Source organism: Amblyraja radiata, chromosome 19 (genome assembly GCF_010909765.2).
Source record: "Amblyraja radiata isolate CabotCenter1 chromosome 19, sAmbRad1.1.pri, whole genome shotgun sequence".
Taxonomy (NCBI): Eukaryota; Metazoa; Chordata; class Chondrichthyes; order Rajiformes; family Rajidae; genus Amblyraja; species Amblyraja radiata.
Window position 1 is genome coordinate 16156968 of NC_045974.1, and position 13702 is coordinate 16170669.

The 13702-nt window shown below is 40.0% G+C and overlaps 1 protein-coding gene across 8 annotated transcripts in view; it reads left to right on the forward strand.

Annotated features, from left to right (window-relative positions):
• cnot4 (CCR4-NOT transcription complex subunit 4) overlaps window positions 1-13702 on the forward strand; it is a 123470-nt gene that overhangs the window by 59284 nt on the left and 50484 nt on the right. For 4 of the 8 annotated variants that reach the window (XM_033037745.1, XM_033037750.1, XM_033037747.1 and 1 more), the window contains exons 8-10: window positions 7987-8044; window positions 10076-10328; window positions 10701-10754. In XM_033037745.1, the coding sequence (XP_032893636.1) occupies window positions 7987-8044; window positions 10076-10328; window positions 10701-10754 (365 nt within the window). The remainder of the gene's footprint in view (window positions 1-7986; window positions 8045-10075; window positions 10329-10700; window positions 10755-13702) is intronic. The other 4 variants (XM_033037751.1, XM_033037752.1, XM_033037749.1 and 1 more) reach the window with 1 other exon arrangement.

The window sequence follows — 13702 nt, forward strand, 5'->3', positions numbered from 1 at the left end:
CTCCATCAATGTTGTGATTTCCACTTGTTACAGCAAATTGGAAAGGACAAAGTAAGAGAAATGTTGGGATTGCACAGGCTGGATCACTGTGGCCATTGGGGTTCTGCAGGGATCTGTATTGGGACCTCTGTTTGTGATGTAAATATAAATAACTTGGACATAAATATAATTAGATTGGTTCATAAGTTAGCAGCCGACACCAAGGTTGCTGAAGTTAAGGACTGTGTGGAATGTTGTTAACGTGTGCCACAGGGTATAGTTCTGCTACAGAAATGGACAGAAAAATGGCAGATAGTTTAATCAGAGCAGCGTGAGGTGCTGCACTTTGGGAGGTCAAATGTAAAGGGTATGTATGCAGTTAATGGAAAGACCATTGATGTACAGAGGGATTTTAAAGTTTAAGCCCATAACTCCCTAAAAAGTGGCGCTACAAGTTGATCATGGTAAAGAAGGTATATGGTCTACTTTCTTTCATCTGTCAGGGCATTCCGTACAAGAGTCACAAAGTCATGATGCAAATTTAGAGGATTTTGGTTGTGCTGCATTTGGAGTATTGTGTACAGTTCTGGTCACCCCGTTACAGTAAGGATGTGGAGGCTTTGGAGAATATTTACCAGAATTCTGCTTGGACTAGAGAAGATTATCTATAAGGAGAAGGTACACAAAATTGCTGGAGAAACTCAGCGGGTGCAGCAGCATCTATGGAGCGAAGGAAACAGGCGACGTTTCGGGCCGAAACCCTTCTTCAGACTGATCAAATTGGCCACAATCTATAAGGAGAAGTTGGACAGACGTGGATTGTTTTCTCTGGAATGCCAGCGATTGAGAGGAGACCTGATAGAAGTATATTAAATACTTTTATATACCCAGAGCCTAGAAAGGGTGGACTGTCAGAACCTTTTTCCTGGGGTGCAAATGTCAAATTCGAGGTAAAAACTTAAAGGTGATAAGGAAATAAAGTTTACAGGATATATGCGGGTCACGTATTTTCACACTGAGGGTGGTGATTGACTAGAACGTTTGGCTGTGGATGATAATGGTGCCAGATACCATAGTGATGTTTAAGAGCTTTTAGATGGGCACATGAATATGGAGGAATGTGTATCACGTGCAGGCAGAGGAGATTAGTTTAGCATCAGGTGTGAAACCTGGGCCCAAAGGGCCTGTTTCTGTGCTGTACTTTCCTATTTTGAGCTGGTGTTTTTTCCCTGCTTGATGTGCAATGAAGTCTCATTGAAAACCAATGCTATACAGAAGGTGCAGCTGTACCTTAAATTATAGCTTCACTGTCCTGTTATTGCCATAAGCAAGGTGCAACCAAAGTGCTAAATCTGCAGGGAAGACTTCAGTATGATGCAAATCTTGTACAAGTGGCTGTACCAGAACTGGCAGCTTTTATTTGGCCACAATTTCTTCTTTCCTTCACGCTATTGATATGTTCCTGATATGCCTCCAACTTCACTCATCTTGTATTACATAGAAGTAATAACTGTCCTTTCGTTCGGATGGTTTGATAACTTTCTGATGTTAGGGAGATGCATGAGCCACGCAGATGCCTTTCATGTTGTACTATTTAAGCCTTTAAATATATATGCTGCCAAGTTTACGTAATGTCTAGTTTCACGGAATCATAGCATTTACAAAATATAATGTTTTAGTGCATTTTATTTATATGTTGGGGGGGGGGGGGGGGGGGGGGGGGGGGTAGGAAAGCTAATTGCATCCCAATTTCCAGCTCCTAGTTTTGGAGATTCATGGCCCTGTCTCACGGTGCGAGTCCACCCACGAGTGATCCCGAGTTTAAAACAAATCAAACTCGTGGTAATCACGTAGAATTAACGTAGCGGGAATGGCGGAACTCGTAACACTGACGGCAGGTACTCGGGAAACTTGTTAACTCGTGGAAATTCTTTCAACATGATGAAAGAGACTTCCCACCTACATCCAGGACACCGTACATATCCTCCATCATTTTAACAACTTTGGATCTCCTGCCTTCCACTGCCTCATCTTTACTGTGGATCTCCAGTGCTTATACATTTCTATGCCTCATCAGGAATCTCTTCAAGTCCTCTGCTTTCTGCAACAAATAACCAACCAATTCCTCTCCACCAACTCTCTAATTTGTCTGGCAAAACTTGTTCTTGCCCTGGACATCTTTCTTTTGATTCCTCTCGCTTCCTACTAATAAATGGTGTAGTCATGGATAGTCATCTGGGACCCTGCTATGCCAGTCTTTTCATTGGCTACATGAAACAGCCCCTCTTCCTATGCTTTGATTCCACTCCAACTATTTCTCTATTACAAAAACTGCATTGTTGTTGCTTTTCTACACTGTGTCAAACTTGTCAATGTTATTATTTTGCTACCTACAACCACCATGCTCTCAAATTCACTTGGACCCATTGCAGCACTTCTGTCCATTTTCTACACCTGTTTCCATCACAGGAGGCAAACTATCCACTGAATTCACTGAAACCCGACTGACTGCACCACTTCCCATCCTGTCGTTTGTAAGGATGCCAACCATTTCTCAATCTCTACTGTGGTTCAATGATTTCTTTACTATCATGTGTATCAAGGTACAGTGAAATACTTGTTTTGCAGACATCTCAGCAAGACCATCACCATACATAAGCACAATCCCCTGATAAGTACAGAGCAGCCCATTGAGACTATATACAAGAGGCACCTTTTTGCAGTCTCAACTACAGCTGGCTACAAAGGCCTATTACACCCATCGCCTCAATTCTGGTCGTTTCACCCCCCCCCCTTTCCAATCCATACTTGGCCCACCCTTTTCTGTTCTCTTATCCATACACCCGATCCCTTTCCCCACGTGGTTCCATTTGCCCACCCCTCCCATGAATGATTCCCATTATCAACTTCCTTATTTTGATCCCACTTGTCGCCCTCCAGCCTTTGTCTCCACCTTCTTCTTTCCCCCACCCCCCCCCCCCCAACCGACTCCTTCTGCCCTTCATCCCTCGTTCCTCCTTGGTTCATCTATCACCTTCCCGCCTTTGACTCGCCACTCCTCCTCTCCCCTTTATACTGCCTATTGTCTCTCTGTTCTCAGTCTTGATGCAGGGCCTCAACCCTTCACAGAAGCTGGCCAACCCACTGAGTTCCTCCACAGATTGATCCTGATTCCAGCATCTGCAGTCTCTGTATTCATGCATAAAACTGTCATATGCTTGCTGCATGTAGTGATCATCCATGCTCCACACAGTACAGATATTGCCTCCCTACCTCTGTTCTACTCCTCAGCTAATGAAAGTAGCCATTTAGATTATATGTTGGTTTCTACAAATAATCTATCTGCATACATCACAAACTTTTTGTATCTCTTTGTGCCTAAATTTTTTTTTTTTTTAGCCTGCTTTGGCCAAATGCATATCTAGAATGAATTCCATTTACCATCTCACTAATTCAATTGATACCTCACTGCAGCTGCTGGCCAATTTGTTCTGTTTTTAAAAGAAAAGCTAAATTCTACAATTTTGTATATTCACTTAGCAGTGAATTTCATGTGAGAAAGTACGCATAAAAACCTCATGAGCATTTTTATTACAGTTATAATGAGCTGCTGTGAAATTTTGGCACTACTCTTGCTGCCCACAATATTTCTTTCCATGCCACTTGTGAAAGGAGCCTGAATGTATTGTGAGCATTGACCACATTAAATTGCATTTTTGAGAAATATGTTTTACTTTAGCTGTACTTTGCTGTGGATGTTTTATTCATTTTTGTGATGGGAAGTGTAGCTATGAGACTCCTCTGAGGAGTATACTATTATAATAGCAATTTTTTTTTGTAATTCCAGTCACTAAGTGGAAGTGGAAGCATTAAACACTTGACTATAACAAACAATCTCATGCTACTATCTTCCAAGTGGACAATTCCTAAGCTTTTGTAAATCCGAGGAATCGTCCATTTTAAGTTTGTCAGGATTTTTGATTAACAGTATGGCTTTCAGCCTGGGTCATCATTGAGACAGAAATTAGGTTATCTTTCTCAGGGAAATTTGTTTGAGTAGCTCCTGAACCAGGTTCACACACCACTAAAGATGTATTGAAGTTGTTTTTGAACCAGATTATTCAGCCAATTCTATAGAATGTAAAGCACTTTAGTGTAAACCAAAGCAATTGTTTGTTTTTTTTACTGAAGAAAGTCGACAGCATATAGACATAATTTCTTAGATTAACTGAGGCAACTTTTTACAATATACTAAAGCAGATTTTTCCAAAACAAAGTGACATTGAACTGCAGATTTTGCTCTAGAATGCAATGGGCATGTTTTATTCTGTGCTTCTAACTTCTTGTTTTTTTTCTTCTTGAGCAGTCCCCATGGGTCAAGGTTGGTTTCCACTCTAGTTCTTGAGGTTCTGAGGTAGATTAATCTTCAGATTCTTTCATAGGTGGAGCAGATGGGGCTCTCTTCAGAATGTTGTGCTCTCTTTCTATTTATTGTATATGGTCACATGACTCTTGTCATGGAAAAGTAAGTTGTTCGTGCTTTCCTGGATGTTTTTGAGTCCATTTTGAGAACTCGCCAGACAGGGATTGCCATGTGTTTATGCTCTTGGAAGGAAATTTTGTGAACATCCTTAAAGTTATTTTTGTTTCCTCCTGGTGGCTCATTTCCATTTTGGTCCCTGGCGAAGAGTGGTTGTTTTGAGTGACTGGTTTAGGCATGTCGGCAATGAGGTCCAACAGCGAGAACTGTTAGAATAGTCAATGTCTTTATGTAGAGGATTTTGGTTTGATGTTGCTGAATATTGTCCTGCCATTAGAGGATTTTGCTAGAACAGTTTTGGCCATATCCAATGTTTCAACGTGGATACATGCCTTCTACAGGTAATCCACGTCTTTGGATTGTGCAGGCACTGGATCAATGCTGTGAAGGAGATCACGAGTTTGTGTCTGATTTGAGTCGTGGTATTTGACACCCTCTTTCTCAGTTAGCCATTAGTTGAGAGCAATGGTAACATTTGATGATGAAGACAGCCATGTTGCGAAAATTCCAAACTTCCTCTGCCCTCCTGAAATTAATACTGAATCACTAAGAGAGATGAATGATTTTTCTTGCATTAGCCACAGCAGCTATGATGCAGAAGGTTACGACGCTGTATTGAATTTGTGTGCAGCAAACTTGATGCATGATGACATAAGCAAAAAACAAAACAAATAACCAGCCAATGACTTGCTGTTGATAATCTGGTCGTACAGAAGGAGAACTCAATATATGGATTTCCCATTAAGTTTTTTTGCATTTCAATGAAATGCTAATTCAGTGAAATCTATGTAGCGTCCAGCATGCATGCACAACTTAATCAGATTATCAATTTGTTTTACAATTTCATATCTTGGAATATTGACTTGAATCTTTGAGAATGGATAGATGACCCTTGTCTCTTTTTATCTATCCATTAAATCGTGATGAGATATACAGTTCATTTTGTATTTTCTTAAATTTGATGTTTGTCTCAGTATAAAATTTTAACCTGAAAGAATAACTCGGCATGTTGTGCAATCTTTACAACTCTTCCACAATAGCCTTGTGAATCTGATTAAATTGGCATGTCCAGTCCAGGGACAGTCGCCATGAAACGGGTGAATATTGTTTCGCGGGACCTGTTCTGTGACACTCATCAACCAGGCCTCTTGTTTGTTCGATTGAAAACCAGAAACACTGTGTAATCTTCCTGAAGACTTTTGAACTTGTCCTGAAATTAAAAACACTTCCATAAGCACTTGGCAAGCATTTAGGATATCCAGTTATGTTCCTTTGTATGTGCATGTTGGTCTGGTGAAAAAATCTTTATTAATTTATTGTAGGGGTCTGCAAGGGGGAAGAACGGCAGAAATACTGAACATTTACCAAACTGACAACAATAAGTTTCAGCATCACAGAGATGCTTTTCACTTAGTGGTTTCCAAAGGGGATCAGTCAAAGATGTAATGTTGGCATTGTGTATCCTTACCAGCCAGTGACCTGACAATAGCCACAATGGGGGATTCAATTCATCCATTATTGAGCTGCAGGAGCACAGGTAGTCTATGCCAGGAAGAAGTAGGGAGAAGTGAAGTACATAGTACCTTTGGGTTTATAATCATAACCTTTCAGACATCAGGCTTCATATTGTAAATGGGTTTTTTCACCAGACCAACATGCACATACAAAGAAACATTACTGGATATCCTAAATGCTTGCCAAGTGCTTATGGAAGTATTTTTAATTTCAGGACAAGTTCAAAAGTCTTCACAAAGATTACACAGTGGCCGTTTTGTTACAGAATGATGGATGGTCAACATAATAGTTTTTTTGTTTGACAAGGCCCAGTAGTCCACGAGTTCAAATCAGCTTTATGTGCAGCATATGTTTGGGAGAACGTTAATCAAATAGTCATAATCTGTTTTCTCACGACTTGTTCCTATAACGTGTAACTTTTACATCAAGTCTGAATCATTTTGAGCTCCCAACAACATATTGTCAGATAATAATACCACCTTCTTCTGACGAGTAAGGATTCTCTGCCAAACGTTAGATTTTCTCGATCGCTCGTTGGTTATGCGAGAAAGCTACACTAATTTGAATGTCTTGGGTTTCATTCTTGGCTGATATCACAGCAAATCTGGCCAACTATCAATTCTCTTCAGTTTCTTGGAGCCAGGAAGTCGCACCTACTATGAAGTTCATATTTGAATATTGACCAAGAACAGTATTTTGGTTGGAGCTACTGTGGCACTCCATGACACGGTCTCCAAAACACATTTTCCACTTGAAACGTAGCCATCTAATTGAGGTGCGAAGCTGGCAATGTCTTTGGACCTATACCTCATGAGCTCAATGGAAAAACTGAAGTCTCCTGAAACAATTTTCACTCATCCATTGAGACTGCATGCCTTATGATGTCCCCCTCTCCCCACCTGCACTCATCCTTGTTATGGATTTTGCTCCAAGAGTTGCAAAAAAGATTTTGTTTTGGGATCACAAACCCTGTGCATTATTGTGCATTTATGTACTGTTCCTTTTAGACAGCATAATCTGTGAACAGAGCTTTGAATACTTCACATAACCTTACGCCACCAGTGAGCCACTGTGGACTTTGCACTAACATGGTTGATTCACATTGGTTTTTGTCCCATCGTTTAGAAATTGTTGTTGCATCTAATGCACCTACAGAACTGCTGCATTGTTCTGGTTGAAATGACAAATATGCACTTGACAAATAAACCCTCTTGAAATCTTGAACGATCAATGTATTGATCATAGAGAATGGAATTGAACTGCTTTGGAACTGATCCAATAGCATGACTTCTACTCTATTGTCAATAGAAGTTGTAAATGCTTCCTTCTGCAAGCATATGAAGAATAAATATGGTGTAACTATCTGAATATTCTGTTAAGCCTCAGATTAGATTTATTTTGTGTTGGTCACCACTTGTGTGAAAAGGAGCAAAACCTGCATGAATACTTCATATATGTGGATGAATTCTTCAATAAAAAAAACTTGAATTAAAGCCGGTCAGTCTCCATCTATCCAAGTCTTGCAGCTTGCTTATTATGATCAGTAACACACTATTTATTTACCTTAAAAACAAAAAGTATTAAGTGCAAATTGTTAAGTAATTGAAGTAAAATTAAAACAAAATCAAATACCTGAAGTGCAAGGTGCTGCTGGAATCTTTCCCTCTTTATGCCATTTATCAACTTTTGCACTTTACAAACCAAATTACAGTTGAGTGGCACATTATTCGTCGTTTATTGCTGTTTTAACTTGTTTAAAGAACATGAGCATAACACACTCCCGCTGATTTTGTATTTTTCCACACCTGTCATTTTGCTTCCTTAAGTGTTGGTGGGGTCCACTGTAAGCATTGGCCCCTTTTTTCTTGTTTCTTTTAAAGAAGCTATTTAAACTAAGCACACATGTACACCGACAAATGAGATCAAATTGTCGCAATTTGTTTGTTTTGCAGGCCAGTGGATAAACCACCTGAAGCACTCAGTTTAGGAAATGGTGATAATTTACAACAGGTAAGTCATATTTGGATTTTCTATCAAATATTTCTAGTTAATTAATTACCTCACCATAAGCAAGTGCTTTATTATTTAACTGTTTCTCCCACTTCATTGCCTGTCCCGTGAATGATCAGTATAATCTAAGCATTGGAAAATCACTTCATTTGCCCAGATGGTGCTGTGGCGGTCCCTGGGGGTTAGGCCACTCTTTGGGTCATCCCCCTCGCCTCTTGAGGGACAGGGACGATTTTCTGCCCACGGGGTTTCCCGGGTGCCTGCTCGTGGGTGTTCTGTGTGTTTGCCATGATTCATTAAACTACTTCTGAACCTGCCTGGTGGCCTGGCCTTCTCCCCGACCTCATCCAGGCCACTACAGTGCCTTCAAATAGGCAAATTAAATGTCTATGTTCCCTAACTACATCATGAAAAGTCAAATGGTGGAGGTTTGTTTTTTTTTTTTTTAAATCTTGACTCTAGCTCTGATCGTGAAATGTATGAGAATATTTTGGTTGGATCAATTGAAATGTTCTTGTGCGCCAGTTTTCCTCGTCCTTTGATAGAATAATTTAAAACCTTGCCACAATGGTTGACCACTGGTCAAAAGACATTTTAACTGATGAAGGTGGCATAGTGTTTAGCTTTAATTTAGAGATACACTGAGGCCCACCGAGTGCACGCAGACATCGATCATCCTGACACTAGTTCTATATTATCCCACTATCGCATCCTGCACCCATTATTGGAATGTGAACAACAGTGACAAGTTGGCATTTAAGATCTATTAATAGGTGTTGCTGTTGTTGTTGGTGAATTTTCAACACCTGTGTGGCAGGTTGACGATGCTCTCAAAATGTTGTTCTGACTGTTAAAGAATTGTGACCTGAATCTGATGAATGAATCATGTGCGTTGTTTCCCCAATACTTTTGGCGGAAGAAAACACCATCAAGTTCTTTGTAGATGAAAAAAATTGTTGGTTTGGAAGTAGTTGTCATTGGAATGTTTACAATTCTATTTCTGTGATCCCATGAACTTCCCTCCTGAAGATAAATTCAAAGGGGTTGCATTTTTTAAAAATCCCTTGTCAAGTAATCACAGAGCAACTTGATTACTTGTTGATCACTTATAGAATCTGTACTCACCTTTAACATCACATCCTGGTTCACCCTCACCTCTGTCAAAGACAAATCAAAGCTTTCCCGGATCATTAATCAAGCAAGCAAAATAACTGGCAAAACTCAAAATCAATTATCAGTACTCCACACCCAGGCAGTTAAAAGGAAAGCCAACCTCATTACACAGGATCCCACCCACCCCCTGCACAAGTCCTTCCAACTTCTGCCATCAGGCCGCCGATATAAAGTCCCCCTATCCAAGAAAAACATCCACAAAAATTCATTCATACCCATTGCCATAAACAGTTTAAATAAAAAATGAACAAGGGACAAATTAACCCTGACGTACTGTCACTTTACACGTATCCACAACTTTTATCTTGTCTATATTTACAGTTTTTAATCTTTATACTTGCTTTTAAGATCTATACACACTGTGTGCTCGCAGAAATCTGTGTTGTATGACTGCTTATCAGTACATTGTCCTGGTTGTATGTTGAGCCACGTCAAAGAAGATTTTCTGTTACGACAGACAATAAAGTTTTCTGAATCTGAATCTGAAGTGGGAACAATCAAAATGACAACTTGACCATTTAAGGATTGAACGAATGGTTTCTCAATGACAGAAATTGTAACTTGATTTCACTCATCATTTGAAATCGACAAGAAATGTGATTAGTTAATTGAACTAGAATGGTGGAACGGATTGACCAACTCATTTTGTGAAGAAAATAGGCTTATTGACTTTTTTTTTAAATCGGAAAATATTTATTTTAAATTCAACTTGAGTAAATCTCCACTTATGGTATGAATGGTTCGGTGTTGGGTACAACGCATTTCAAGCTTGGTGTGCCAGCATGGTTGGAAGCCCTTTAGTTGATGGAGTGTCTCATCTGTATTGTAAAGACTAATATTCCGCTTGTCTGTTTACAGATCCCTCCAAGTGAAACACCGTCGCCACCGCCAGGTTTAACAAAACCCAACCCAGTTGTCCCAATTAGTTCATCCAATCACAATGCGCGGTCTCCTTTTGAAGGCGCTGCAGCAGAATCCCAGTCCCTCTTTTCAGATAACAGTAACTTCAGACACCCCAACCCTCTCCCCAACAGCCTGCTATATCCCACTTCATCGCCATCAACACACGACTGGCCAACAGCACCAGAACCACAGAGTCTTTTCACATCAGGTATGTACCTTTTTGGCAGTATACCGGTGGATGTGGGGGGACATACTTGGTACTTTATTACTTGAGGTACTTTATGTCGGTCAAATGCACAAATCCACGAATTGGGGGTAAAAAGATGAAGCGCTGTAAAAGCATGCATGTGACTTGGAACAACATAATGAATGGTTAGATTTAAATATTATAACTGATCTTAGGGCAGTGTGCCTAATGCTTACAGTTACTTATTGTGGGGTTATTTCACCCTATAATGTCTGTTTTGGCAAAGCACTGTTAATTTTATTTCCAATTATCTGTAAATTGCTGTGATTAAACAAAGATCAGCAAATGTGGTAAGGCAATACAAACTTTATTTTTGCTGCACTTATTTTGCAGATGTACTTTATAAAATGAGGTCCAATCCAAGTTTACACCCATGCAGAGTTGCAGGTGAGCCAGTTGTATCTTAAGAGGGCTTACTCTGCTAGCACAGCTGACTTGTTGCTGTCTTGATGCAGAATTAGGATGAGATTGCCTTAAGATGATGCCGACTAGTCAACATTGATATAAAGTTCCTGCTAATACAAATCATTGTGCAACCAATTCAATAGATTCAGTGCTTGCATTGGAGATAACATAATAAACTCGATGCTCTGCTTGCAGTATAATTAATTCTAAAGGCATGTTTCTCCTTTTGTGTCAGATTACTACCAAAGCTGATGCGTTCATTTGACAACAGGTCATCGACCTGAAATAGTAACATTTTTTCACTTCACAGATGCAGTCTGACAAGCTGAGTAATTCCAGCATTCTCTATTTTTGTTGCTGATGTTGTTTTGTTCTGTTAAGACTGCAGGAGTTTTCAAAAGTGTGATTTTAAACATAATTGTGAGAATTTCATTTCTGAATGCATAAATGTGGCTTAATGGGCGTGACATTGTTGGAGGAATGATTTGCATTTTAATCCTAATTCCATTAATTTGTATACATTTCAGCCTACTAAAACTAAAGTTTGAGTTTTGAATCTGGTCTCTCCCACAACTCAAAGTCTATCTTCAGCTTTTGCAGGGCCTTCATATCCACAACATTAAAATGTGATTCGGAAGCATTGCCTTTGGGGCAGTATCTTGAAATAACGTTGTGCTTGGCCACTTGTAAATAATGAGACTTTTGTTGACCGAGTGGTCCTATAATTCTTAAGGTTGGGCATTTGTTATACGATACGATAAAACTTTATTTATCCCAGGAGGGAAATTAATTTGCCAACAGTCGTAAAAAACAAAAAATACATGAAACATGAACATAAAGTGAAGAGTGGTAAGGCTTAGGGGATGTGCAAAGATTGCTTTGGGGATGTGCAAAGATTGCAGAGGATTATAAATTTCCCATTATTTGCATGGGAGAAGAGCAGTAGTTCAGGTGGGGGGTGGCTTTCACCTCACTTCACTGAAATACACTATCTTCGAGCTCCAAATAAATTACTCCTGTGATGAATGATCCCTCTTTCAGAAATATTACAGATCCATGGCTTAGGGTGGATGTCCTATGTGGTATAAAGAATTACATTTGTTCCAGGTAGATTGTTCTGGTCAAAGGAATTTGAGCCAGGCCATCAACCCAGGACTGAGTATTTATGATCTAAGGGAAAAATTACAGAAGAAACAGATTATTCATCTTAACAACCTAAATTGGATGTCATGCTTGGAACTTGATTCCACTTCTCATATCTCTCACTTATGTCTCTATCTGCTGGAGATTCCCTTAAATCCACCCAGATTATCTGTTTCAACCACTCAAAGGAGTAGTTAACTTCATATGCTCAGCATTCACTAGAAATTAAGTTCCTTGTGAAATCCAGTGACTTTAATAATGTTTTTTTTAATTTTGTGCTCTAACTTTTGGACACTCCTGCCATTTTGCAGTTTACCTATCTACCTTATCCACATCCACACATTACCTCATCCACACATTCATCTCCTCCCGCCTAGATTACTGCAACTCCCTTTACACTGGCATCAGCCAATCTTCCCTGTCCCGCCTGCAACTGGTCCAAAACGCCGCAGCGAGACTCCTGACGGGCACCCGAAAAAGGGACCACATCACCCCGATCCTGGCCTCTCCACTGGCTCCCTGTGCGGTTCCGTATAAACTTCAAGATACTCCTCCATGTCTACAAAGCCCTCAATGGGCTTGCCCCCACCTACATAAAAATTCTTCTCACCCACCACTCCACCTCCAGGCCCCTCAGATCGGCCGACTTGGGGTTGCTGAATATCCCACGGTCTAGGCATAAGCTCAGGGGCGACCGCGCCTTTGCGGTTGCAGCCCCTAGGCTGTGGAACAGCATCCCCCTTCCCATCAGAACTGCCCCCTCCATCGACTCTTTTAAGTCAAGACTAAAGACTTATCTATTCTCCCAAACCTTTCCTGACGTCCTCTGAATGAGGGCTACATGTATATATGCATGTAGTCTGTTTTGTTGTGCTATTCTTATAACAAATGTAAAGCACTTTGGCCAACGAGAGTTGTTTTTTTAAATGTGCTATATAAATAAATGTGACTTGACCTTATGAAAATACTTTATTTTAAAGCATTTAACAGATTATCTCTCATCCTTGAACCCGTTTATTCAGTGGTGTTACTTTTGATACTCACAACCTCTGATTATTGTATCCTTTAATTTTGTACTATGTGTAATCATGGTCTTCATTGTCCCACTATGCCCCTAAATGGATGTGCTCCTGAATTTCCAGATTTAGTGATTTAATCAGCCCTAATCTCTAACTACATTTCTTCAGAACAAGAGGAATAGGAACTGGAGCAGAGCATTCATTTATTTGCATTTGCTATTGAACAAGATCATGGCTGTTTTTTTTCTAGTCTACCTTCCCAATTTTGTTTAATTTTTTTTTTTAAATGCAACTATCTAATCCCAATGTGGGCATACTGAAAAACTGAATATTTACTGATCTCTGAAACACAAAATCATAAAGCTATGCCTTTAAATTTGCCACTCACATTCTGACACCACAATCTCACAATGACCTCTCCTTCCCCCCCCCCCCCCCCCCCACTCCTCTTTCCACCCCCGCCCCCCCCCCCCCCCCCCCCCAAACCAGACAAAATAAAATCCCAGTATTACCTCCCTGTTATTCTCTCTGACAATTTTGATTTACTCATTGTTCTGAACTCCAGGGAGTAAATACTTCAAGCCATGGTCCTCTGATGCCAGAAGTCAGTCCTATAGAAGCTTTGCTTTACTCGAAGCCAATGTTTTATTCCATTTAAGAACTATACAGATATAATCTTACCAGTGTTGTGGTAATAACTTCCAAACTGGTTGCAATAAAAGCAAATGTTAATAGTTTTCCCCGTGGTATGATCGTATTTGAGCATTA